General features: G+C 54.8%; 2 protein-coding genes across 8 annotated transcripts in view; one reads left to right on the forward strand and one right to left on the reverse strand.

Moving 5' to 3' along the window:
* Positions 1 to 16,477, forward strand: KIFC3 (kinesin family member C3). 3 transcript variants are annotated; one of them, XM_075510242.1, is made up of 23 exons: positions 1 to 79; positions 967 to 1,087; positions 2,746 to 2,891; positions 4,230 to 4,359; positions 6,526 to 6,722; positions 9,071 to 9,136; positions 9,502 to 9,645; positions 9,732 to 9,971; positions 10,205 to 10,378; positions 10,518 to 10,665; positions 10,753 to 10,883; positions 10,975 to 11,086; positions 11,344 to 11,525; positions 11,619 to 11,723; positions 11,982 to 12,112; positions 12,789 to 12,912; positions 13,362 to 13,491; positions 13,603 to 13,832; positions 14,278 to 14,400; positions 14,517 to 14,651; positions 15,001 to 15,109; positions 15,421 to 15,449; positions 15,653 to 16,477. In XM_075510242.1, exons 2-22 carry the CDS (start codon positions 1,003 to 1,005, stop codon positions 15,423 to 15,425), a joined length of 2,847 nt encoding a protein of 948 aa, XP_075366357.1. In that variant the 5' UTR covers positions 1 to 79; positions 967 to 1,002; the 3' UTR covers positions 15,426 to 15,449; positions 15,653 to 16,477. The 3 variants fall into 3 exon arrangements, with proteins under 3 accessions (XP_075366357.1, XP_075366356.1, XP_075366358.1); XM_075510241.1 differs by lacking the exon at positions 15,421 to 15,449; XM_075510243.1 differs by lacking the exons at positions 14,278 to 14,400; positions 15,421 to 15,449.
* KATNB1 (katanin regulatory subunit B1) overlaps positions 16,446 to 25,665 on the reverse strand; it is a 19,570-nt gene continuing 10,350 nt past the window's right edge. For 2 of the 5 annotated variants that reach the window (XM_075510246.1, XM_075510245.1), the window contains exons 10-21: positions 25,261 to 25,411; positions 24,644 to 24,831; positions 24,386 to 24,519; positions 23,797 to 23,814; positions 23,532 to 23,582; positions 23,286 to 23,362; positions 22,502 to 22,621; positions 21,389 to 21,538; positions 20,959 to 21,035; positions 20,469 to 20,543; positions 19,626 to 19,742; positions 16,446 to 19,046 (exon numbers count right to left, since the gene is read on the reverse strand). In XM_075510246.1, the coding sequence (XP_075366361.1) occupies positions 18,914 to 19,046; positions 19,626 to 19,742; positions 20,469 to 20,543; positions 20,959 to 21,035; positions 21,389 to 21,538; positions 22,502 to 22,621; positions 23,286 to 23,362; positions 23,532 to 23,582; positions 23,797 to 23,814; positions 24,386 to 24,519; positions 24,644 to 24,831; positions 25,261 to 25,411 (1,291 nt within the window). In that variant the 3' untranslated portion in view covers positions 16,446 to 18,913. The remainder of the gene's footprint in view (positions 19,047 to 19,625; positions 19,743 to 20,468; positions 20,544 to 20,958; positions 21,036 to 21,388; positions 21,539 to 22,501; positions 22,622 to 23,285; positions 23,363 to 23,531; positions 23,583 to 23,796; positions 23,815 to 24,385; positions 24,520 to 24,643; positions 24,832 to 25,260; positions 25,412 to 25,665) is intronic. The other 3 variants (XM_075510247.1, XM_075510249.1, XM_075510248.1) reach the window with 3 other exon arrangements.

Genomic DNA, 25,665 nt, shown 5'->3' on the forward strand with positions numbered 1-25,665 from the left:
GGACGGGGTCGAGGACGGGGATGGGGCCGGGGCTGGCGCCGGCGCCGGCTGCCCCGCTGCTGCCACCGCCCCGCGCCCGGTGAGTGGCCCCGCGGGGGCGCCACCGGCACCGGCACGGCTGAGAGGGGCGAGCTCGGCTGGACCGGACCGGAACGGGGGTCTCTTTGTCTGAGGAGGCTGGGGGGCGCCCGGCACGGAGCACCTGGGGCGGCGGCGAGAGCACGGTTCCCCGTTAGCCTGCAGCAGGCGGCGCCGCCGGGACCGGCACCGCGATAGGGATCGGCGTCTGCACCGGCACCGGCACCCGCACCGGCGGGGCGCGGAGCGGGGCGGGGCGTTGCCGGGCCTCTGCGCACCGGGACCGGCATCGGCATCGGGGGGACGCGGGGCGGGGCGGCGCTGCGCCTCCTGCGTGCCGGGATCGGGACATGGGATCGGGATCGGGACCGGGACCGCGCCCCCCCGCCAGGAGCCGCGCCCCGCCCCGGGGCCGCCGGCGCCACCGCGGCCGCCGGCTGGGAGAACAAGGGACGCCCGCGGCGGGCGGGGCGGCACCTGGGGCTCCGCGCCCCCTTCCCCCGCCGAGGCACCCCCGGTTCCCGGCGCTGCGCTGCGGTGCCTGCCCGGCTGCGGGGGGCTGCGGGGGCTGCCCGGCCCGGGGACGGTGCTGCCCTGTGCTGCCTGCTGTCCTGGAGTTAACAAATAAATAACCCCAACTCGCAGTTAGGAGGAGCCTGGAAAGGCTCAGCAATGAGTAAATTAATTACAGTCATGGTTTATGTCACATCCGCCGGGAGCACGGAGGGAGCCCGGGGCTTTCAGCGCCCCGGTCCCGGGAGTGAAATCGGGATTGATGCAGCTTTCCGCGGGATTCCGGAGTCGGGGACGGTGTTGCCGTCTTGGTTTGCCCCTGGGCTTTCACGGCTGGAAACCGAGGCAGGCTAAGATGTTTTTCCTTGCGCTTAGCTGCAGAGGTGTCGCTGTGCTCGGGACCCCCGTACCATGATCGCATCCCACAAAACCTGGGATCTGGGATCTGTGCCCTCCACAAGAGCCGCCTGGAAGACGAAGTACCTTCCCCCGGATGGTGAGTACGGCACGGTGGCTTGTCCTTTTCCCTTGGGGCTCAGCCTGCTGCGCTCACGCCCTTGCTCACTCTTGGGGAAGGAGAGGCCGGGAACAGGCCAGCCTGCATTTTTCACATTTCTTTCCGGATGAAGCTCGGGATTTGAGAAACAGAGACTTAGAAGCAGGCACAAAGCGGTAGGCAGCCAGGGGGGTGAGCAGAGAGGGCTGCCTCCATCTCCCTCTTGGTCCTTCCGAGTGGGAAGCTTAGGGAGAAAGGTTAAAATTTAACATGTAAGAAAGAAAACAGAGTGATACGCATGGAAGGGAAGATGCGGGGTCCTTGCTTCTCCCTGGCCTCGGCTCCTTGGAAGGGCTCCTTATCTCTTCCCGGTGCACAGACCCCGTAGGTGAGTTTAGTTGAGGGCTTTTGTCTGCAGCATCTGAGCTGTTTTGCAGGCGGACGGGCAGCTGCTTGCCCCAACCTGCAGCCGCTTGTCAGGAAACAGCCCTTCCCACCTCCCTCGCCGGTGGTGCCGGATGGGTTTCGGCAAAGGGGGAGGCTGAACCCCCCCTATTTGGGCTTTTTTTACTGTTGGCTTTGGTGTTTGCCATCCTTATGTGCTGGCAGCCGCTTATCTGGGCGCTGCTTCTTCACTGGCGTTTGGGCCAGCCCAGCCAAACGCTGGTTGGCACCAAAGCCTCCAAAAATGGGGTTTTTCAAAGCTTCCTCTGCCCAGCGGCTGCTGCTGCCAATGCCAGGATGGGGAACTCATCGCCTTTTATCTGGGCATTTGCCAGCACTTTGGAAATGCTCGATTTTGATGGCGCGCATGAAATTTTATGGCTAATTACAGGCTGGGAAGAAGTCCAGATTGATGGACTGACTTCGTCGGGACACATCTCCCTCCAGATGCTGCTTCTGCCTCTGTCCCAAGCACCTCCAGATGATTTTAGGGAAAAAACTGCATTAGTGGGGTTTTATTTGTGGGTTGTTGATTTTTTTCCTGCCTGCCAGAGAAGCCATTTGGCTGCCCGTGGTGGTGGCAGTGCTTGTGGCAGGCAAATGGGAAGGGGGCCCAGGGTCCCCAAGCAGGTCCCACTGGGACATAGCCCTTGCCAGCTGCTTTTCCTGTGGCAGAGGAGGACGCAGCCGTGGGAAAAAGCTCCTCAAGATGCTGTTTTCCTTCTGTGCAGCTCAGAAGGGCAAGGAACTGCTGCCCTGTCTGCTTTCAACTTTGGCTGCGTGACAAATAAAGGAAGTATTTGAGGGCAGTGGAGGGAGGTGACACTGGCACGGTCTGTCCGTCTGGTTTTGGTGATGCAAGCTGGCTTTGGCAGCTTTTCCAAGACAGGATCACAGGAAGTGGAGTGGCTTGGCGAGGGGCAGGGGTGGAATGTCCCCACTGGGGGGACAGATCTGGTCCTGCAGAGGACAGACAGATGCTACACCCTGAATTCTCATTGCTAGTTGTTGGCAACCAATCTCTGCCCCCGAAGGGATAACTTTTCTAATTAACGTAATTAACATTTTTAATAAAACTCATGCACTGTCTCCGCTGCACTGGTGTGGTGGCAGCAGCAGGGGGGAGGAGGAGGTGGGTTTGCTGAGCGAGACCAAAGGCTGTGTCCATCCTGGGCTCTCAGGTTGATACAGTGATGCTTTTCACTCTGTCTCAGGCCGTGGGCAGGACACGCTCATCACTGGGAGCAGAGTGGACACCTCTCCCCAGGCTCTTCTGCTGCCTGCAGTGGCTCACCATAAAATCCTCAGCGTGAGCTGGCTGGACACTGCAAACCCCCACAAGCTCTACCTGGCTCTCCAGGTGAGGAGCGCTGATCTGGCCACAGCTCGGGTGGGGAGAGTGTTTTTGGGGTGGTGGGAAGCATGCCCTGCACTCTGCTGGGCCATTCCTCAGTGGGAGCTGGCTGGTCCCCCCCATCACCGTAGCAGGTTTTCTCCTCGGCCCTGGTGCCGCATACCTTGAGCAGAGCTCCTGCCTGGGTGGGGTGGGCAGAGCATCTCCAGAAAGTTGGAAGGCATCAAAAAATGCCAGGGAACAGCCCAGAATAACATTTTCTGGCTCACTTCTGGGTCATGTAGGCAGGAGACCTCAAGGCAGAAGGGTGATAAGAAAATGCAGCGCTGTGAGATGGTGTTTGCCAGCAGGATGGAGGAGGAGGAAGGCTACTGTGGCCAGGGACAGTGTCAGGATGCCATGTACTGGTGTTGCTGCCACCAGTTCATTCCGGACTTTGGGCAAATAATTTAAATTCCCCTTCTTTGAAAAGAAGGAAAACACCTTCTTATCTCACACCAGCCTTGGTGAATTCCCTCCGGCAAAACCCTCCAGCAGTCTCAAATGTAGAGGCACTGTAGACCTGCGGCTTCTCCAGGAGGATGCTGCTGCCGCCTCCTTCCAAATTACTCTCAGAAATATTTGGCATGTACTGAGTATTCACCCCTCTCCTGGGGTGAGACGGGTTTCCCCGGCATCACTGGGCTGCGGGGCGATGCCATGGGCTCTGAGATAAGATAGACATAAGTAAGAAAAGGCACTTTTGAGCGGGGCAGGGAGCAATTCTGCGAGCTCGGTTGATCGGCAGGTCAGCTTTCCGAAAGCATCCATGCTGTAGTGTTTTTTTTACAACTGATTTATTTTTTTTCCCTGCAAGCCAGTGATAGATACATGGATACAGAAATCTGGGACCTTCTCTATATTCCTTTCTCTCCTTCCAGATTTCTTCTCTGTTTTTTTCGGAGCTGTGCTCCATCCCACGGGGCATGGTATCACCTGAGCCACGGCTACCAGTGAACAACTTCACATTCAACCCTGCCTGCAAGCCAGGGTTGTTTTTTTTTTAAGGCCATAAAGAGAAAAATATGTGATATTCAGTATAACTGCATGACCAAGATGAGGGAAGGAGTTATGTATGGGGAGAACTAAAAGCAACACTATAAATTCATCACGGCAGCTTCCCAACCCTGAAATCCCTTGGAGGGAGGGTTTCCCCAGGTCCTGCTGTCCTGTCCTCTGTGACCTCTTCCTCACTTGCTCTTCCTGGCCTGCCCGGTGAAATGCCGGCTGCCAGCACTGTGCCCACCACAATGTATGTGGTTGCTGCATCTCAGCTCTCCGTCCTGTTTCTTTTTGTGGACACAGGCCCTGCAGGAAACGGTGGGCGAGCTCTGGACCCCAACACCAGCCACGGAGGAGCTGCCGGCATCCCCCCATGAGCCAGCAGCTGCCACGTCGGTGCAGGCAGCCTCCACCATGAACCTAGAGAAAGCAGGTAAGGGGGAAGCCAGGATGCAGCAGCAGGTGCTCGGGAGGAGGGCTATGATGGGATGAGTGGCCGTTACCTGCCGGTGGGTACTGGGGGCACCTCTCCTCTTTCGGGGTGGACATAGACATGTGGCTGCACTCACTGGGGGGGATTGGGTCTTGGTAGAGATCAAACACCAGCCAGCTGTAGTGTGACACCAGGCGACTGATGAATTATTTAACTGGGTGAACAGAGCAGGTGAGCACCAGCAAACCCACCTCTCTTTCCTCCCTCTTAAGGAAAACGTAATGTTTGTGGCAATGCTTGCAGTCTGCATGGCTGCACCGTGGCAGGTGAATCCCCGTGGTTTCCCCTCTTTCTCTGTCAGTACCAAATTGTCCAGGCTTGTCAGAGCGCATCCCGGGAGCTGCTCCCAGCCTGGTCCCCGGCTGCATCCCTGAGCAACTCCTGGTGCGGGATGGCTGGTGGGACAGGGCAGGGATGCAGGAGGAAGGAAGTTTGTGTGGCAATGGTAATGGAGCACAGCCATGGAAATGGCTGCCTTTCCAAACAGGTTTCAAAGCATTTTGGAAAACAGGAGGGTCAGCATGCTGCACCTGCCTTGCTCGGACCCCGGGTCATCACCAGCGCGTCTGCCCAGTGGTCGATGTAACAAAGGCCTGGCTGGCACCTCCTCTCCCAAGGATGCTCTTGCAGGAGGAAGGTGGTGGAGCAAGGAGGGGCGTGGTATCCGAGCAGGATCACCCCTGCCCGGCAGTTTGGCTTGCAGGCGGGTGTCCTGGCTTTGAACCTGGCTCTGCTTTTGGTCCCAGCCTGGGATTAGCGTGGATGATGCGTGCAGACATGCGGTGTTTCCACAGGAGCCCTGGTGCCTCCTGTAATCTTGTCTTATCTCTGCACACTCCCCAAGGGGCGAGAGCTGGCATTCCTATTAACTTTAGGAGTTTTGGGGTGGGTTTTGTGTGTGTTGGGTTTAAAGGGAACCTCATGGTCCCCTGCCTGAGCTGGGCTGAGCTTTTGGCACAGAAAGAAAGAAAAGCCAGCACCGTCGGTGCTGTTTCAGGGTATCCAGCCCAAAGCAGGAAGACAAAATCCAGCGATCACTTCTGCAGACATTGCCGGATAAGTCCCATGGCACGCAGTCAACAGCAGAGCCACGGTTTGGTCCCAGCATTTAATTTTTCGCCTGTTCTGCTGGCTCTTTAACTCCTTTTAAAGGTAGAAAGTCTGAATCACAGACAAAAAAAGTCTTGCTTCTTGTATTCAGGACATTTCCCATAAAGCAGGCAGCATCTGCCCGCAGGCAGTGAAGCAATTCCCAGCATCACCTCCTGTCTTTAAAACCTTCAGGTTTCTGGTGGCAGTGGATGAAATCTATGGCAGGCAGGGAAGGGCACCAGGCAGCCGGGATCCTGGCCACTGGTTCGCCTGCTGCAGTGCCTCATCCCCACGTTGGGAATGAGTCAGGCCAGCTCATTGCTTCTTGGGAACTACCAAGTCATTTACGGATTCATTTGGTAGGCTCTGATGTACAGCCAGGTTGGCTTCTGTCAGCACCAGTGGCTCTATTAGCACAAAGAAAACAATGTTGAAAATAATACTAGGAAGGTTAGAAAGCTGACCGCACAAGGATTAGGCAATACAGCCATTCAGGGGACACATATAATTTTAATTCGGCTTCCATTATATTTGTGTGTAATGATGCAGTCTTTAATAACATGATCACATACTGGTTTTCCACCGGCACCTGCTCATTCACAAAAAGGATGCCGAGATGAATCAGAGCACCGTGGTGAAGGCAGTTGTTTTCTGAGTGAGGCAGCACCATCTCGGTGTGTGATGGGGCTGGGTCACAGTGCAGTGGCATGGGCAGGTGCTCTGTGTTATGGCCTGGGATGCTCTGCTGGCATCAGCAGATCCCTTCAGCTCCCACCCCCCCACAGGGGCTCACCTGGCTGGACCACCACTGTTAGCCTGGCTGGCCATGGTCAGCACCGTGATGCTCAGGATGCACCTCCTGGCACGTCACTGCTGTCTGTGGAACTTCTGCAAGTCCCGCTTCCCTCCATCCCATCTCCACTGCAGCCCCTGGGGATTCTTCCCATAGCTGGCATCCCGCTCCCCAGTGAGGTGGCCGGATCCTGACTGGCTTCATCTTTGCTCCCACTGCAGGAGGGAGGCTCTGCAGTGGGAAACGCACCATCCTGCCAGTGGCCCAGCCCTTCCCAGTGATCAAAAAGGTGATGGCCTCCATGGCGCATTTGCAGGAGGAGAAGCTGCAGCTGCAGGAGGAGCTGCTGGGGCTGCAGGAGAAGCTCGCTGCCCGGGACAATGACGAGCTCTCCCGCTCTCTCCAGCTGCAAGGCCAGGTATGGCGGGGACAGGGGGACACCAAGGGGTCCATTGGGGTCTCCAGCTTCAGGCTGTGGCTTGGCCAGATCTCCGTGGCTTGCAGTTAGTGACAGGCACGCTTGGAAGGAGCATAGGACCTCGATCATGGAACATCTTCTCTGCTTGGGTGCGTAGGGATGATCTGGGAGCCGGGTGCCGCTGAGCACTGCGGCCATCCCACCGGCCTCAGCTGCGCCTCCCTCGGGATGCTTGCAGCCCCCTGTTGACGTTACAGTGACACTGCGATAACACAGGTGAGGGCGTGCAGCTCCTTGGATGTGATGTGGCCAGGAGGCTTGGGCGTCGGGGTCGGAGCCCTGCAGCAAATCGTCCATCCTCCCAGCACAGGAATGCTGCCACAGGATAAGCTCGTTAGACCGACCCAGCAGATTAATTTTAGTGACTTTCGAGAGTCAGGAGGTGTAAAGTGAACGTGAAGGCACAGAGTTCTCTGCTGAAGGGGAGAGCGTTTTGGCTACTATAACCAGAAACACCCAAAAGCCATCTCCTGCGCCAGTACGGCCACATCCTCGGCGTGAGGACCTGGGTCGTCCCAGAGAGATTGAAATTCCAGCTGCTCATAAAGGGATTTGCATGTGGCTGTTGTGGAGCTGTTACAGTCAGGTTCTGCTTGTTTCACGGGTGTCAAAAAGGCGGAGGTAATTGTCCTGCATTTGGTTGGCATACTCTGCATGACACAAGCGTGAGCGCCGGCAGGATCTGGCCCTGCACTGGCCAGTTCAGCAGCAAGCAGAGCTGATGCTGGCCAGAGTGAAGCACTGACCTAAACTTCCAAAGCCTGGGGATGGCCAGGCCATGGCTTGAGCCGGATCCAGCTGTCAAGGAGTCCCTGTCACCTCTGGAGAGCAGGATGCAGCTGGAGATGCCTGAGCAGGTAGGGGATGGAGATGCATCAGCATTTTCGGACACAGGGAGCGGTGGGCAGGCTCTGGCATGTGTGTTAGCCAGCCGGGGTGGCAGCTTCCCTGTAACAAGCTGTGACTCTGTCTTCTCAGTCCCTCCTCTGTTTTAAAAATACTTTTAAAAAATCTCTTAATTACCTTACTGAATATGGAAGTGGGATTTTCCCACTCAAGCATGAGGCTGGTGCGCTTGGCTCACACTCAGCCCCCCAGCCAGAGTGGAGGAGCCCTGCTGTGGAGGGAGGGGGGTTCCTGACTATGGCAGGGAGCAGCTGCCTTCCCCAGCTCATGGCTGTAAGCGTGCGGAGCTTGCCCATGGAACCGCTGGCTGTGCCCTGCCAAGCGTACGGGGCCACACAGGAGGTGTTCACCTGCTGTGCTGCCATCCCTGCAAGGGCATGGCTTAATAACTTACCATAGTTAATTACAGCACCATGTCAGCACATCTGCATTTGTTATTAATCAGCAGTTACTAAATTATGGCCCATGGAGGCCCGGTTGCTTAGCAAAAGCCGGTTATTGGGATGGGGCAATAGCTTACCACATCAGGCAAGGGGTTTAGCGGTGTGGCGGCTTCTCAGCACGGGGAAACTGGGAGCTGGGCCAGGATCTGGGGGACAGTAGTGAAGCACGCAGCCAGGTCTGGCTCTCTCTGGGGTAAGTTTTGGGGGGTCGGTGATGCTCGCCCAGCAGCCATCAGTTTTTGGGCACAGGGACAAAGCACAGAGCAGGCAGGCAGGCAACCTCCATAACGTTGGCAAGCGGCATTGCCAATGTTAACTTGAATAAATGCAGACATATTTTTTTGGGACCCTCACTGGGGGAGGAAAGTGGGGAGGAAGGGAGAGACAGGAAGCGATGGCCCCTGCCCAAAAAAATCGAGGATGTCTGGTTTGGGAGGAGGGCAGCCTGGTCCCCATGAGATGGGCAGATGCCCAGATAGGGGTGGCTGGGGAGCCAGCCCTCAGACACATGGACTTCTTGAAGAGCTCCTGCTCCCTCTTTCTCCCAAGATAACTTTCCTAGAAAGAAAAATAGAGAAGGCAAAGCGAAGCTGTGTTGCAAGGTCAGGACGCGGCACTTCTGGCTCTTTAAACACAATTATGGATATGTTTGGTTTTTTCCTTCTCCAAAGATGATGCTATGTTTTTTTTTTTAATAATGGTTTCTGCTAGTGCTCAACATGGGCAAATTATACCCATGGTTGAACAAGGTCGAAGCAGGCCTTTCATTAACGCTCATTTTAATCAGCTCATGTGAATCAGGCGCTCAGAGCAAGGTGGAAAATTAAGGCATAATGAAGGTGCAAGCCAGACTGGACTTTGGTGGCTGGGGTGGCACCACGGGGTCTCCTCTGAAAAGGTGCTGAGATGCCTCCTGGTTAACCTTGCCTGTGTTAACAGGTTGAAACTCTGAAGGCGAAGCTGCTGGAGCAGGCACAGGAGATTGGCCGGCTGCGCTCAGAGCTGGTGAGCTGCCACTGGGGTTGGGCTGAGCCACCCTTGCCCCGAGGGATGCTGGAGCTGTGGGTCCCCAAGGAGGAAGGGGGAACATGAGGAGGGCATAGAAGTGCAAGTGGGAGGATTAAAATCTCCCCAGGGCTGCAGTTTGGACACTGCAAGCTGAGAGAGACGTTGAGGGATGAAAGTTTGTGGGCTTTTGTGTCCAACCTGATGTCATGATTGGTGGCCCTGGGGTGCAGCAGGCAAAGGCTCCCTGGCACCATCACCCTGGGCGAGGAAGCGAAAGCCCTTCTGGGGGCTGGAGCTCCCCTGGGGGCAGCAGGCTGGGGGTCCTTGGGGTACATCAGGCTTCCGTCCTCTCCCATCAGCAGGGTGGCACGGACGTGGAGAAGCACCGGGACCTGCTGGTAGCCGAGAATGAGTGCTTGCGGCAGGAGATGAAGGCATGCGAGGGAGAGCTGCAGGAGCTGCGGCGGCAGCAGCAGGTGCCATGCCAGGACTGCACCCACCTCCAGGTGAGTCAGCGATGGTGGCAGTGGTGGCAACATGGTGGTGGGCACCCATGGGTGATGTGGCCTCGGCTGTGCTGTTTTGGGGCCAGGAGAATGCTGGGCTGCAGGAGCGACTGTCCCAGATGCAGCGGGAGGCGGAGGAGACACGGGCCAAGCTGGTGGAGCTGGACCTGGAGGTGCAGCAGAAGACAAACCGCTTGGCCGAGGTGGAGCTGCGGCTCAAGGACTCCCTGGCCGAGAGAGCCGAGGAGGAGGAGCGGCTCAGCCGGCGGCTGCGGGACAGCCAGGAGACCATCGCCAGCCTCAAGTCCCAGCCCCAGCAGATAAAGGTGAGGACCACAGGGCTCTCCATCTCTCCTAGCCGGGCAAGGGGAGCTGGTCTAAGTGCCTAATGGTGCCCAGTGGGTTCCCTGCAAGTGCCACCCATCCCTCTGCCCTGATCACATCAGCGCAGCACCATGATTTCATAAATTAGCCACCCCGGGCCAATGCTGGCTCCATCCTGGGCCCCTCGGGTGCTGCTTCCCCAGTACACCCCATCTCTGGGTGCTTTTCCTCCCAGTACATCATCAAGACGGTGGAGGTGGAGTCAGCCAAGGTGAAGCAAGCCCTGTGCGAGAGCCAGTCCCGAAACCAGTACCTGCAGGAGCAGGTGGGGATGCAGAGGCAGGTGCTGAAGGAGATGGAGCGGCAGCTGCAGAGCTCCCACAAGACAGTGGCTCAGCTCCAAGCTCAGGTCTGAGTGCAATGGGTGTAAATCAGAAATCACCCTGCCCGGCTCCACCACGGTTCCTGCCTGCATGGTGCTCGCCGGGTGATGCGGTGTGGCAGCAGGTGGTCACCAGCTCAGTGTTACCCCCGCACTCCTCTCCCAGATCATGATGTACGAGGCTGAGCTGGAGCGAGCCCACGGGCAGATGCTGGAGGAGATGCAGGCCATGGAGGAGGAGAAGAACCGTGCCATCGAAGAGGCGTTTTCCCGTGCCCAAGTGGAGATGAAGGCGGTGCATGAAAACCTGGCAGGTGAGGAGGCGGTGGGGGCTCGCAGGGTCACCCGGCTGGTGTTGGGGGGTTGTGCCACCTGGCCCTCACCCCATCTTGTGCCTGCAGGTGTCCGGACCAACCTGCTGACGCTGCAGCCAGCGCTGCGTACCCTCACCCACGACTACAACAGCCTGAAGCGTCAGGTGCGCGACTTCCCCCTGCTCCTCCAGGAGGCACTGCAGAGCACCCGGGCCGAGGTGAGCCCCCTGGGACCACCACCCCAGCTCTTCCCCATGTGGGGTGAGGATGCTGGGGGCGTCACTGAGCTGCTGCTCTCCACCCCCCCAGATCAACCAGGCCATCGAGGATGTGCACAGTACCAACCGGGAGCTGCTGCGCAAGTACCGGCGGGAGCTGCAGCTCCGCAAGAAGTGTCACAACGAGCTGGTGCGGCTGAAAGGTGTGCGGGGGGGTGGCAGGTCCCATCACAGGAGAGTGTCCCTGAGGGGGGCCAGGACAGACAGGGGAGCATCACCCCACTGCACCCCAGCATCATGGCTTGGGTGCTTCACATCTCCATAAGATGTTGAGGTCAGCGATGGGATGCTTCGGTCAGCAGCGGGGTACAGCGTTCAGTCCGCCCGGTGTTTGACAGTGACTGGGGGTAGCAGTAGGATGCACCATGGCTGACACCATCTCTGCATCCCCCTGCCCAAGGAAACATCCGTGTTTTTGGGCGAGTCCGCCCCATCACAAAGGAAGATGGTGAGGGCCCAGAGGCAGCCAATGTGGTGACCTTCGACGCCGATGATGATGCCGTCCTGCACCTCCTGCACAAGGGGAAGCAGGTGTCCTTCGAGCTGGATAAGGTCTTCCCCCCACAAGCGGCCCAGGAGGAGGTGGGTGCTGCCGTCCCACTGGGACGGAAGCGCTGCTGGCGTGAGGAGGGGGGACACAGCCAACTTCTCCTGATGCTCCCCGGTCCCCCCCAGGTGTTTCAGGAGGTTCAAGCCCTGGTCACCTCCTGCATCGACGGCTACAATGTCTGCATCTTTGCCTACGGGCAGACAGGGGCAGGAAAAACCTACACGATGGAGGTGAATTTGCCTGGCTTTCCTTCCCTCTTCTTCCTCGGCTTCCCATGCCGTGGTGCCCAGTCTTGGCACTGTCCCTAAACCAGGCTGGTGGCCAGCTCAGACCTGGGATGCACCAGTGATGGTCACTGCTGCTGCCAAGGGGTTTGTGCAGCCCTCTGTGACACACCCGGGACTTTGCTCCTGCTCAGAAAAAAATGCAGAATAAAATGCAAGAGAGTGTTCCCCCCCCCCCCCCCCCTTCTCACCCTAATCCATCAGGGAACAGCAGCAAACCCAGGGATCAACCAGCGAGCCCTGCAGCTTCTCTTCTCGGAGGTGCAGGGCAAGGTGGCCGACTGGGACTACGCCATCAGTGTCAGCGCTGCCGAGATTTACAATGAGGCACTCAGGTACAGGGAGGGGGGAAAAGCTTTCTGGTGGGGTGAGTAGAACTGCTGGGGAGCCAGCATCAGTGAGCATCACCCCACGCAGCTCTCCTCCTGCCTTGGCTACACATCTTGTTTCCAGGGCCTTGGGCGCTGGATTTGGCCATGCAAGGATTTATTTTAAATTTTTTTTCAGTGCATGCTGCCCTTTCAAAACACTGTCCCTTGAGTTCTGTTACTTACACAGGCTCCCGGCCCTGCCATCGATCCCGCTCCCTCAGCCCTGATATAGCGGCCAGGGTGTCCCCTCTCCTCCCTGCCCCTGCCTCCCTGGACGTTATATTTAGAAATTACTAACTGGGAGCTGGGATCATGAAAAATATTTTCCTTCTCTGCCCAGCCACAGGCAGGAGCAGCCAGGAGGAGACTGGGTGCATGGATAAATGGGGGCTGGGAATGGCAATAAAGAGCAGGGGTGGGACTGTGGTCCGGGTTGGGTGGGAGTGAGCATGTGGGGATCTGGCGGGAGACGGAGAGCCGAGGTCTATACAAAGGATATGCAGCATCCCCAGGAGGAGAGGGCTGCTCTGGCAGCCTTGGCACGCAGCCCTGAGCCACAGCAGTGATGCTGTGCCAGAGGGAAGCTGGCGCCCATCATCCCCCTGTTGGGTGGGATGGTGACGGGTACCCCTTTGCCCAGGGACTTGCTGGGGAAGGAGCCGCAGGAGAAGCTGGAGATCAAGCTGTGCCCCGACGGCAGCGGGCAGCTCTACGTGCCCGGGCTGACTGAGTTCAGGGTGCAGAGCGTGGAGGACATCAACAAGGTGCGAGGAGATGGGGGTGGCGGGAGCAGGAGGGTAGCACCGGGGGCGAAGTGAATTAGGGAGGGGTCTCTGGTGCATGACCCTGGATTCGGGAGTATTGCTGAAGAACCAGGGAGCGACAGAGACCAAAACAGGTCCCCAGGTGCGATGTGATGGTCACTGTCCCATGGGGTGAGCCACAGGAGGTTAAAAATAAAAGCATGGGGTCTGAGTGGCTTCCAGGGGATTAGCAGGGTGCCAGCTGTCACCGCAGTGCCCTGCCTGTCACCCTCTGCCTTCAGTGCATCACCCAGGCTGAGACCTGACAGTGGCCATCACCCTGATGGACCAGGCACCTCGTGGGGGACTGTCACTTGGGTGACATCCCCAGGGGTCCCCGGATCATGTGGGGTTTGTGGTGGGTTGGGGGCACGCTGGCCTCACCCCCCCACCTGCCCGGGCTCCCACAGGTCTTTGAGATTGGCCACGTCAACCGGGCGACAGAGTGCACCAACCTGAATGAACACAGCTCCCGCTCCCATGCCCTCCTCATCGTCACCGTCCGTGGCCTTGACCGCAGCACAGGGCTCCGCACCACAGGTGGGTGTCACATGGCAAGCTCCTCACCAGGGCGTCTGGGCGGCGGCATGCCCAGGGTGTGTGGGGCTGGGCACTGATGCCAACTGGGGGAATTTGGCTGTGTGTCCCCAGGGAAGCTGAACCTGGTGGACCTGGCAGGATCGGAGCGGGTCGGGCGGTCGGGCGCGGAGGGCAGACGGCTCCGCGAGGCGCAACACATCAACAAGTCCCTGTCAGCACTGGGTGATGTCATTTATGCCCTGCGGTCCCGGCAGGGCCACGTGCCCTTCCGCAACTCCAAGCTGACCTACCTGCTGCAGGACTCACTCAGTGGTGACAGCAAGACCCTCATGATGGTGCAGGTAGGGGCTGAGCACCTGGTGCCCGTCAGCATCCCTGTGGACAGTCGTGTGGTTTTTCGGATGGGTTTGGTCCCTGCTCACCCTAGTGCTGGGGCAGGCGGCGGGGGGATGCTGGAAGCAGGAGCTGGGCTGGGACCAGGGGACTGGGCTTGCATGTGGGGACATCATCTGGTCTGCAACCGCAGTGCCAGGGGCAGCACTGTCCCCATCTGTGTGCCCCAGATGAGGATGAGGGATGAAATCGGAGGTCCACGATCCTCCCCTCCCTGCATCATGGATGCCATCCCTATGGGCGCTATGTCCTTGCATGTTGGCATCTTCCCATCCTCTCTCTTGCTGGGACGATCTTATCCTCTGGCAGCTCTTCCATCCCTGCTCTGTGACACCCCCTCCCCCCACGCTGCCTGTGCCTGCACCGAGTCCCCTTGGTGGGGGGGTGCCCAAGCCCCTGCCACCTGTTGCAGCTTTTCCCAGCTGTTCTTGCGCCAAGGCAGTTAGTGACAGGGGATCCAGCTGGCTCAGAGACTGGCCTGGGTGCAGATGGATGGGGCTATCCTGGGAGTGGCAGGTTAATAATAGCATCTCACCGGCCTGGCGCCAGCATGTTTGCTGGGGCGGGGGGAGCCCTGGGGGTGTGCATGCAGCCAGCAGGGTGACTTTCTGCCCTCTCCTACCTGACCACAGGTCTCCCCCGCTGAGAAAAACACCAGCGAGACACTGTGCTCCCTGAAGTTTGCTGAGAGGGTTCGCTCCGTGGAGCTGGGTCCTGTCTCCCGGAAGGCTGAGCTGGCCTCCTGGCCCAGCCAGGAGCAGCTGGAGGTAACTGAGGGGCCACTGGTGCCCTTCCTCTTCCCCCTCACCCCAGGGGGGTCCCCTGTTTTGCCCCCACACATGGTTCCCAGGGCTGTTTGCTGTTGGGTGTCCCCCTGGAGCTGCCACCGTTGGGGAGCGTCACCCAGTGGGATGCAGGCTGTCCCCAGCAGCATCCCACTGATGCTGACACCTTGGCTCTTCCAAGCCCTGTTTTGCAGCAGCCCTGTGGTACCCCCAGAGCATATTTGGACACCACGACCCACGGAGGCACGATCTGCCCATGAGCCTGTCCCTGTCCCTTCCCTCTGGGGACTGGTGTGGCCTGACCCTGGGGCTGTGCCCCTTCTCCCCCCAGGGTGACTCGCCAGGGACCGCAGCACCCTCTGGCCGGGGCCACACATCCCCCAGCCCAGGGCAGCTCTCTGGCCGCGCCGCCTCTATCCGCAGGAAGCTCCAGACCTCAGGTGGGTGGTGAGGCACTGCAGCCCTACTCCACACCCCAGGTGCCCAGCTGGGGTCTCTATGTCAGAGGAGGCTCCTGCCGCCAGCCTTGTGCCAGCCAGATGCTGGCAGGCAAAGCCTGCATGGGGGAGCTAGCTGATTTGTAATCAGCTCATTAGCTAATGGCTAATTAGCCATCAGGAGCCTGGTTAGCACTTCCCCAAGAGCGCCCTAGTGCAAAGCTGCTGTCGTCGGCTTGGGGTGCACAGGGGGAGTGATGCTGCAGGGCAGCAGCTGTGCCCCCAGGCTGAACCTCTTTCCCTTTCGATTTCAGCCTGAATTAGGGGCAGCCATGGCTGCCAGGTGAGTGTCTGCGGCCGGGAGCCGGTGGAGGGCTCTGCTTTGGCCCTGCTTCCCAGGCAGGGGTGCCAGGCTGTGCTGCTAACGAGGATGCTCATGGGGATGCTTGCAGTGCCAGCTCAACGCAGCAATGCCACTGGATGCAGCTGAAGCAGTGATGGCCATGCCCCCTGCCCAGTGTGACCCACACATGTCTCCCCCCACAGGGAAGCTGAGGGCAGTCCCCATGTGACAAGTGCCAGCCCTGGCACCAAACCCATTGCAGGACGCGGCTCCTCACGGTGCTACAGAGAGCTGACTGCTAGAAGACACAAAGGCTTCAGTGCCATTCCCTCTCCCACCAGGACCTGTGACCAGAGGGTGACAGCACCTCTCACCATGAACAGCATGGGGCCGGGGTCTCCCAGCAGCCAGACCCCCATCTCAGGGTGGGGGACAGTGGTGCTGGGCAGGGATCTGCCCTGTCAGACACTCAGCTCTGTGACTTTTTATTTTTGCTGGATGGATGTTTTTAGCCAGCGCGGGGAGGTGCTAGGTGCTCCCTCTGTCTCTCCAGCTTTGTTTTTACAACAGTAGAGGTACATGGCTGGAGGGGGGGCTGGAGCCAAGAGAGACCCTGGACCTGTCTCTGCTACCCCCACGGGAGCAGCCTGGCCCCAGCTCCCCCAAGATTGCGTCTAGGCAGCTGCCCTATGTCTTTTGGAGCAGCACTTCCTCCATTTTAAGCTAGAAAAAATCCCAGCAGCTCCTTTTCCCATAGGTTTCTCAAGCCCTGTTGTTGCATAAAGGCACCCCAGTGCCGTACGTGAGCCAAGCTGCTGTTTCATCGTGGTGCCAGTGCTGCCAGGGCCCCACGCTGGCCACCCCAGCACAGAGGGAGAGTGGTTGCGGGGCCGCCTGTTTTACACAGCACCAGGGTGGATTTAGCAGTATCAAATGAAGCTATTCTAAAGTTATTTACCAGTTGTCTTGTCAAGAGAGATCACTGTGGTCAAGATGAAAGTGTTTGAAATATTTATACCCTGTTTACATGGTCTTGGAATGGAAAACAAAAAAACCAAACCTCCAGCCCAAACACCTGTTGGCTTATGTGTTGGGACAGTGGCTGGCAGGGGGACGGAGGAGACAGCACTCCCCCCTGCACCTCTGAGCACCCACCTGCGGGTACACTTCCTCCTGCTGCAAATAACCAATTGGATGCACTGATTGCTCCTTCCCACCGCAGCCCTCTCCTCTCACTCTTCCACAGCATATTCTATTTAAGAAAAAAAAAAGGGGGAAAAATAAATTTAGCCTTTTGTAAGATTAGATGTTTCTATGTATTTTAATAATTAAAAAAATCCCGTTTTGTAAAAAAACTTATTTTAAATAAACTGTTAAAGCCAGTCCTCCTGCACTACTGTTATTTCCCTGCAGCAGGTTTGAGCCCCGCTCAGGGCAGGTGCTCCCTCCTTGCACCACTTGCACATTGTCTCTCCCAGGGCTGGATAAGCCCATTAAATCCCTCCTCTTGCAGCTGTCTGTGGGCAAGCCGGGCAGGGCAGGCCCCCAGATCGTAGCTATGGGCATCCCTTAATTAGCAGGAGATTGAGCTGTTAAACCGTAAGTAAGCCTCAGCACTGTCGTGTCTTGCTCGGTCTCATGCTTCTCCCCCCTGTGGGCTGTTCGGGGCTGGAGGCAGGCAAAGCCTTTTCACCCCTCAGTCTGGTCCAGGCACAACATTATCACCAGAGAGGCCCCGGGTGAGGCAGCAAGTGGCTGCAGTGTAGGCAGGACATGCACCATGAGTTCCCTGGTGCTCGAAGCAGGCAGTATCCTCAGCCCCGATCATGCTGTCCTGCAATGGCACATTGCCAGGGCCTCTTCCTGTGTGAGCCACCATCAGAGCCACATCCTCCAGAGCCATGGAGCAGAGCAGAACACTCCCCTTTGTTCCTAAAACATGACCCTGTTTGGATGAATTATCAGCGAGGTAGGGAGTGGCTTTAGATTTCTTCCTAGCCCTACAGTCTCCTACATTCCCAAACAGCAGCACCTGGCTCAAGAGCTCACAGAAAATCACGTAGACAAAGCACTGCACACCTGTGTGCCACTATGTCAGGCAGGGGAAGAGATCTGCATCAGGCCAGGGAAGGGACAAGCCACAAATAATGACATTGCTCTTTGGGCTGGGAACTACCCAGCAGGGTGAAACCTCCCCCAGGGTTTCAGCAAGCCACCGGGCAAGTGCAGTTTCTCTGACTTGCTCACCACCTCTCCAACTTGCTCACCACCTCCCCTTACTCACCACAGCCTCCCAGCAGGAAGGGTGAGAACAGCCAGCTTCTCTGTGGGACACACAGGGAACAGAGCCCTGCTTTCACTGGACGCTCCAAGCTAGGAGCTGTGCCTAGGTGAACAGTACTTCAAGAGATTCAGGCATTTAACACAACTTTTTTTAAAAAGTTACAAATCTTTTAATAAAATTCATTATAAGTTACAGTTTCCCAGAGAACAGGCTCCAGTGTATAAAATGGGAGAGAGGCTGGGCAGAGCAGGGGAAGCACCAACAGGAACCTCTTTCCCCACAGGAAAGAAAAAAGAGGACAGAAAGGTTCTGACAGACATTTATTGGGGAAAAAAAAACCCAAACCTCTAAGAGTGGTCCAGTGGATGTAGGAAGACATTAGTCCATGTCACTCTGTTCTTCCACCCTCCCACATACCCCCAAAGGCAAACACATACAACAAGTCCTGTTTAAGTCACGTATTTTAACAGATCCAGGTAGACCTCAGTTCCCAGCAACAGTCTGAAGATATTAATCTTCTGTGGCCCAGGGTGCCAGCAGGGATTTTTAAGCGAAGAGACAGCCTCCTCTCAATAGAGGTCCTTGAAACTACACCGGGCACAGTAGCACAGTGTCCTGGCTCGTGTTTGAAGCAGCAAGCTAAAGGGGCCAGTCCCATACAGCAGTTGAAGAAGTCCCTTCTGCAGGGAAAGGGCACTCCACCCCACAGCAGGCTTTTGTGGGGTGGACACTGCAATCCTCAGTACACTGCACAAAGACAGCAGGGCCAGCCGGCCCCAGCCCACAGAGCCAAGCAACAAGAACCAGCAGCACACACGGGTGAAGCAGGGGTGACAGGAGGTCTGGAGCACTCCCGTCAGGGAAAGGCCAGCACACAGAGACAGAGCAGCGGAGAGCCTGATGCTGAGATGAAGAGCTGAAATGAAGCTGCTTCCCTACAGGGGCTTTGCAGGGCCCTCTGCCAGCCAGGTCCTCTCACACAGCACAGGCATCTCTCCACTCAGGTCCTCCATCCAGCCCATAAGGCACTGGGGCTGGGCAGGCAACCAGCCAGCGAGATTCCACTTCCCTACTGTGCTGTTGGGGGAAGATGGACACATGAAGAGAGGTGAAATCCAGCCACACCAAGAGCAGAGGGGAGCTTGGCCACCTGTGTTTGCACATGAGGAGGTGGTGGCTGTCACTCCAGGACAGCCATGAGGAGATGCAGTTCCCGAAAGGCACTACCATGGCGGCCACTGAGCCCAGACTTGTTCTTGACAATGTTGCTGATGTTTTTCAGCTGCTTGTAGCATAGCTTGCATTTATGGAGCCTGCAAAAAAGACAGCAGACCCAGCATGAATCCTCAGCTGCTTAAGAGATGTGCTTGTTTCTGAAGTGCCAAAGATGCAACTCAAGCAGGAGAGAAAACACAAGCCGTGCAAATGGCCTGGAAGAGGCTGAAATGTGACCATGGCTCTGCAGAAACACCATGTATTCAGCCCACATCCTGACACAGGAGAATGGCATCCACATAAGGGCTCTTTCACTCCTCCTTTCCCCTTTGGCAGTAAAGTCCAGGGAGGAAGAAGGTGCTGGTTTTTGGAGGGCCAATTCTCAGAGCAGAGCTATGCAGGGCCCAGCTGACAACTCATGTGTCTTGTGAGATAGAGGGTGAAGCCACAGGGTGGTTTTTACTCCTGACATACTCACACTTTGTTTAGGTATGACTCAATACACAGTGACAGAGGGGAAAATAAGTCCTTTGTCTTTTTCTCTGAGCAGGTTTGGTGTTTGCAGACAAAAGGGAAGGCAAGCCCAGTCTAGTATCAAAGCCTCGATGGCAAGGAGCAGAGCTCACCCAAGAGAAAGGTTGGTTCAAAAACGAAGCAAGTGGAGGTAAGTGCCTCACCGTTCCTCTCTGGTGATGTCCACTCCGACAGAAGGTGGTGCAGCAAGGATGTCTGTGATCAGTGGCAGGAACCTCTGGAGAATGAGTTTCAGGGAGGTGCAGCCAGTCTGCACATAACTGAAAGACAAACAGAATCGGGTCCCACTTGTATTTCATTCCTTTCCTCCCAGCATAAAGCCCTCACTCACATCCAGTCACTGGGGATAATCTACTCAAATGACACCCCATCCACCACCTGTAATCTGGTAAGAAGAGCAACAGCCAAGTACCAACACACCCTTGGTTCGAGTCAAGACTGACAAAGTGAGCCCTTTCAAAAGGTCCTGGCATATACCCTGCTAAGTGGGACCTTTCTGCTCAAGAGCCCAAGTTGGCCAGACCCTCTCTTCTGGTATGAAGAAAAGGCAGAAACTCCATCTTAAGAGAGGGGCTGCATTTTTTTGCCACCCAATGATGAGGTTCAAAGAAATCTTCCAAGTGACTCCAAGGTTGTTGCAGGAATTCATTCCCCTTGTCCCAAGTGGACAGTTTCATTCCCACCAGTCCACAGAGCCCACTTGTTCTACATTGATTTGACCCCTCCTGGCTGCCAGATCTGCCTTCAGTCCAACACACCTACGCCAAATCTCAGTATCCTGCTCTTCTTGCCCATGCATACTTTCCATATCTTTTCCCACACACACTTGGCAACTCCATCGCTCTTTTCCAGGCATCGTATCAGCATTATACTGTATCTGCTGTGATTTTTCAGGATTTTCTTTAAGCTGCAAAATATCCAGTGGACCTCTCCTATGAATATCCACCCCTTTTCCCCCCAAGCACACCATGCTCTTGGGGCCTCACCTTTCATATTTACTTTGGAGTAGTTTCTCTATCTGCGGCAGGACTATAGTACACAAATCCAGCTTCCAGAGAGACCTGAAAAGGACACATTCTGAGACTGGAGACTGAAGCTTTACAAGGCTGAGTCGACACAAGTAATGCTTCCTAGCAAAAAAGCTCAGGCAGCAACACTCAAGTTTACTGAGCAAGTTCACTGACTCCCCCTTGTGATAGAAAGTGGCAGGTTCTGACATATTTTACTGACTTAGCAGAATTGCTTTATGAAGCCCTAAGGCCTTGATTTTCCTTGCGAGACATCACTTGCCTACAGAAAAGGCCCCATACAACTCCAGCAGTTACTGGCACTGCAGACTTTGAAGATCTGACTACAAGCACATGCATTTCACGCTGCCATGGCCCACTGGACACGAGGCAGGTACAATGCAGCGCTCCTGACACCCAGCCAGATGGCTCTCAAGTATCCCAGGGGCTGCCCCCACCCAGGACTCACGCTTTTTGGTTGACAATATTCAAGAGGTCCACAACAACAGACAGATCATTGATCGCCACTGCAGAGTCCACAGAGTTCTGAGAGAGAAGGGGAAGAAGAAGTCGTCTCTTGCAAAGCTCAAACTGGCTAGACTAAAGCAATTAATATCAAGTGCCGCTTTTCAAAAACAAGGTAGAGGAAACGTGGAGTTGGCTAGGGAAGAGAAGATAACTCTCGCATGAGAAAGTTTTCTCTATGTTTCTTTGTGACCATTCAAGAGCAGGTGGGACACAGCAGCACTCTGTGGTGCACCCCCTGGGAAAGGGGTGCCACCCCTCACAAAAGCTGTGAGACCCTGCATTTTATGTAAGATGCAGAATTGGCCCCAGACAAGGCAAAAGAGCTGCTCAGCTGCTCCCTGCATGAGCCTCAGGTATCTCCACATCCTTGCCTTGATGTCACCGGTGCTCCACACAGCCCGCACAGTGTCCAGATTCTTGTGGCGGCTGGCGAGTACAACACACATGGTCTCATGGCCTTTCCTGATCTGCGACATGGCTTCCTCATCCACGAGCTCAGTCTGGCTTTGGTTTTTCACAGCCTGAAAGTACAGACACCAATGGAGGAGTGGTAACAGAGCAGGATAGCACAGAAGGGCAGGAGTTTTAGGTGACAGCTAATTTCTGGCCTAGGTGAGAGCTAATTTTGGTGTACAGAGGGACAGGAAATACTGACTTCCTTGCAGATTGTTTTATAAACATTTTGAAATGGAAATGCTCAATTTGTTTGCATCTCAGCCTCTTCTACTGCATCAACCACAAACACATTTGAAGCTTTGGAAAAACTCTCAAAATTGAAAAAAGTGAATTAAAAGTAAGCTTTCAAAACCAGTATGTTTTGATGAAGAAATGTTTCCATGCAAACCCTGTTTTTTTCACGTGAAATGTTCATCTCAAATCAAGAAATTTTATTACAAGGCATAAATCTTCCACAATTTATTAGACTCTCAATTTGATTCCCGCCCACACCATGCTGGAATCTCTCTTCTGCTCATATTTAGAGTTTGGGATCATGAGCATGCTCTCGTCCTTCTCCCTTTTTGGGACAGGGAATACCTTCCTGAGCAAGGCCAAGAGGCCTCCGAGACACAAGAGGGAAAGACTCTTGAAATAATTATGTATGTGTAATGGCAGACACCAATTTTCTAAATTAATCACTGTCTAGCATGTGGAATTGTTCAGTGTCTTTGTCTCGTCCCCTGCTCTCTGCTTTCATAACACATTCTTTGTGAGCATGGATCAACGCTGCTGTGTTCGCATCAGCCTGCTGTCAATTGCAATGGGGACTGGGTCCAGCAACCCCAAGGTGCTAATTCCACAGGAACTGCAAGACAAAGCAGGTGGGAGGCAGGAGAAGCACCAAGTGAGCAGAGGAAAAGGAGGAGGCAACATGTTCTCATTCAGTACTGAGGACTGCAGGCTGCAGAAAGCACTTAAGACACTCTTCTGCACCTCAGAGAACCCCCTTTCTGATGCCACCCAACACAGACACCAGAGACACTTACTGGTAGAAAGTCAGAGGCCTTCAGGCCAATGGGCTCATTCCTGGCTGCAGGAATCACCGACGGCTCTGTTCTGGTCAAAGGAGTTGAGGAGGCAACAGGTGGCCTCTGAACCGGATCAGGCTACAGGAGAAATTGGGATAAAAGCTCTAGCAGCAACAATCTGTCCGTAGTCTGATATCCTTTTTTCCTGACCCGCTTCCCTCTCACAGCAGGGTCTTAATGCAGAAGCAGTCTCCAGTTTGCTAGCATAGTTTAAGAGGCAATAAAGTATCTCTCAGGTAAACACCAAGATGCAAGTAAGGTTTGCAAATAACATGGAGATGCCCCAGCAGAAGTGCCAAGTGCTGTTGTTATCAGCATCTAAAATTAGGGCAAGCGGGCCATGGCCAGCCTGAAGGAGAAGAGAAGAATTCTAAAGAAGCCAGTATAATGTATCCTGGCCCATCGGCTGCTTGTGATTTTGGCTACAAAATAGCCCCAGTTCAAGCACTTGCAGAAATCTGGCACTTGGTTCTCTTCAGAGTGCCCCAATTTTGAGATGCAAGGAGAAACACCACTGCAAGTGCAAGAAACAAACAAAAGCAATAGAGCCATCACCTGTTGGAGGCTTGGCCTTCGATTCTACTGCTCAGGCAAGACACATGGCAGGACAAAGGCTGGAGCTGCACTTTTACTGCTCTTCAGTAAAGAAATCAGCTTGATTAGAAATCATAAAGTCTCCAGCACTCCCATATCTTTCACAGCGGGAATGTGAACAGCTATTAACAGATCATACAGTACGTACAAGTTCTTGCTTTGGCAACGGGGTCTGGACATCTGCAGCTTGGCTGGACTTCACTGCTTCCTTTGCAGTTACGGGCTCTACCAAGATAGAAAGAAGTGGGAAAGCAGAAACTGATTATTCATTTCAAGAGACACTGTGAGCAAAGGTTCTGTATAGCTAGACTACAAGTAGTCATTTCTGCACACATGCAGCTCTCCCTCTTTCGAGGGCCATTAACCCCATTCCCACCAAGAGTCATTTTCATACCATCCTCAGGAGGGGCTGGAAAGGGCTCATTGTTTTGAGGAGGAGTTCGACCTACAGAAAGAGAGAAAAAAATAAATAAATGAAGGAGCATCCAAGGCTACAGATTAGTGATAGGTCAACATTAGAGCTGGGAGATCTCCAACAACTCCACAGATTAGGGCAATCAGTGATACAGCAAGCAGAGTTATCTCCTTCAGACCCTGATGCTATTGTTGAGTTTCGCCAAAGACTTTCAGCCTTCATGGATGTGAGGGACAAAACTGACCTGTGTAGTTCACTGCTGCTGTAGAGGTGTGAAGCACAAGAAAAGGCACTGTCACAACAAATTATATTAGAAAAAAATTCACCTCCCACTAAATTGATTTATATAAGTAAATCAAAATAATGACCATTAATTCCTTAGAGTATCTCATTTTTCTCACGTACATAAATATAAGATACAGGCATTGCACTATGCCTCCTAAACAACAATCTCTACTTTAAAAAAACATCTTGCCTTTTGTTCTTTAATGGAGGCTGCTGATTTTATACATATCAAAATTCTAAGTTAATAACAGTAGTCCTTTCTAATCAGGACAGGAAGGCAACATGCTTACAATGGAGATCTGGATTTTGAGCCAGGCTTTGACCAGACATCACTTCACCCTAGTAAAGGTGCCACCTTCCAGCAGTTTACCAACATGATCTGTGATTCAGAGTCCAAGCACAGAATATTAAATAAATTTTCTAAACTCTCCCAGTCATGGGTGAAGCCTCTATCATAGTAAGCCAAAGCTCACCTCTACGGAACCAGTTTAGCACCTACAGCTCTAATCCAAACAACATTCAAAAGCACAATAAACCCTGGTACTGACAGATAGCGTTCTTGGGCTGGAAGATCTCTTTGTAATCCTCCGGGTTCTGGATCTCAGCCTTTGATTCCTTCTCATCCCGGTCATCTTCACTGCTGGGACTGCGCCTCTCGCTCTCTGAGTTGAACTTCACTCTGCTGTGGAAAAAGAGATGCTGTCAAGGGCAAGTCATATGGACTCTGTCAGAGAGAGCAAGAGCACTAAATTCCTTGTACATTTCCTTAAAATCTTGAAATTCAACAAGCCAGAAGATTCCCTTACCTTTGTGGCTTGCTGCAGCTAGTTGAGGGCCTGTCATAGATGCGGCGAAGGGAGGATCCCGTGGCAGTAGGCAGCACAAGAGGCTCGTCATCCCTGATCAGTCCATGAGGAATGGAACCCGACTTTGTGACTCTGCTGAGATCCACAACGAAGGAAGAGACTGTGCTTTGCGCAAAGGAAACTCCTATCTGCAGAAGCAAAAGATCAAGGTAGTTCACCAGGGAGCAGGGTGCATGCCAGCCTTTTTGAGAACAGGCATGATGGAATGACCCTGAGCAACTGTGCTTGATAATTTCTCAGTTCAGTGCTTTGTTTTTTTCAATTTGAAGCTGCCAATGTTTTATGAAAGGCTATGATAAAACTTTTGCCAAGTATAGTTTCTAAATACTGGTCAAACCAAGCCCCAGTTCTTTGCTCCCGAAGCCAAAGAGAGATGAAGTGGAGCACAAGGCTGCTGAAAGCAAAAGCACATAAGCTCTAAGTGCTGGGCACATCGCAAGCCCTGGCCACTTATAGTTGGACATAAGCTTAAAGATCAGAAAGCCTGCAAGGAGGCAGAAGGATTTTATCTCATGTTTTGCAGCTGCCTCCCCCAGTCCTCAGGAGCAGTGGCTTACCAACTGGTTGTTGCAGATAGATAGGTCAGCTACTTTTCCCCAGTTCACCAAGACCACATCAAAACAGCGCTCTGGCTCCCAGCCGTACACATGCAGCGAATCCTGGAAGCCACTATACAAGCAGCAGCCATCTGGGTTGAAGAGCACACACCTGGGAGGAAGGCAGGTGGAGAATTAGGCACAGCTTCCCAACCTTGCTCAGTCCCACAAGGACCCCAGGGCTGTGTCCCTAACTTCACTGAACACCTCCAGCCCCGTTTCTAACAATGAGCCTACCGATCTGGTGTTTACTTGTGCAACATCTCCAGCAGCCCAAACTTCTCCCCAGCAAAGTCTGGGGATTTCCTGAAAAGAGGAAATACTCCCTTCACCCCCACTTTAGTCTCTGCCTAGTACACTGCAGTA

This window comes from Mycteria americana, chromosome 8, assembly GCF_035582795.1.
Source record: "Mycteria americana isolate JAX WOST 10 ecotype Jacksonville Zoo and Gardens chromosome 8, USCA_MyAme_1.0, whole genome shotgun sequence".
NCBI classification, from domain to species: domain Eukaryota; kingdom Metazoa; phylum Chordata; class Aves; order Ciconiiformes; family Ciconiidae; genus Mycteria; species Mycteria americana.

What these genes read in the sequence shown, in the direction of transcription:
- KIFC3 (XM_075510241.1), top strand. Translation starts at nt 1,003, where the DNA reads ATGATCGCATCCCACAAAACCTGGGATCTGGGATCTGTGCCCTCCACA. An exon ending in GGTGCATGAAAACCTGGCAG is followed by an intron (nt 10,666 to 10,752) that starts GTGAGGAGGCGG and finishes TTGTGCCTGCAG; the next exon opens with GTGTCCGGACCAACCTGCTG. An exon ending in ATTTACAATGAGGCACTCAG is followed by an intron (nt 12,113 to 12,788) that starts GTACAGGGAGGG and finishes CCCTTTGCCCAG; the next exon opens with GGACTTGCTGGGGAAGGAGC.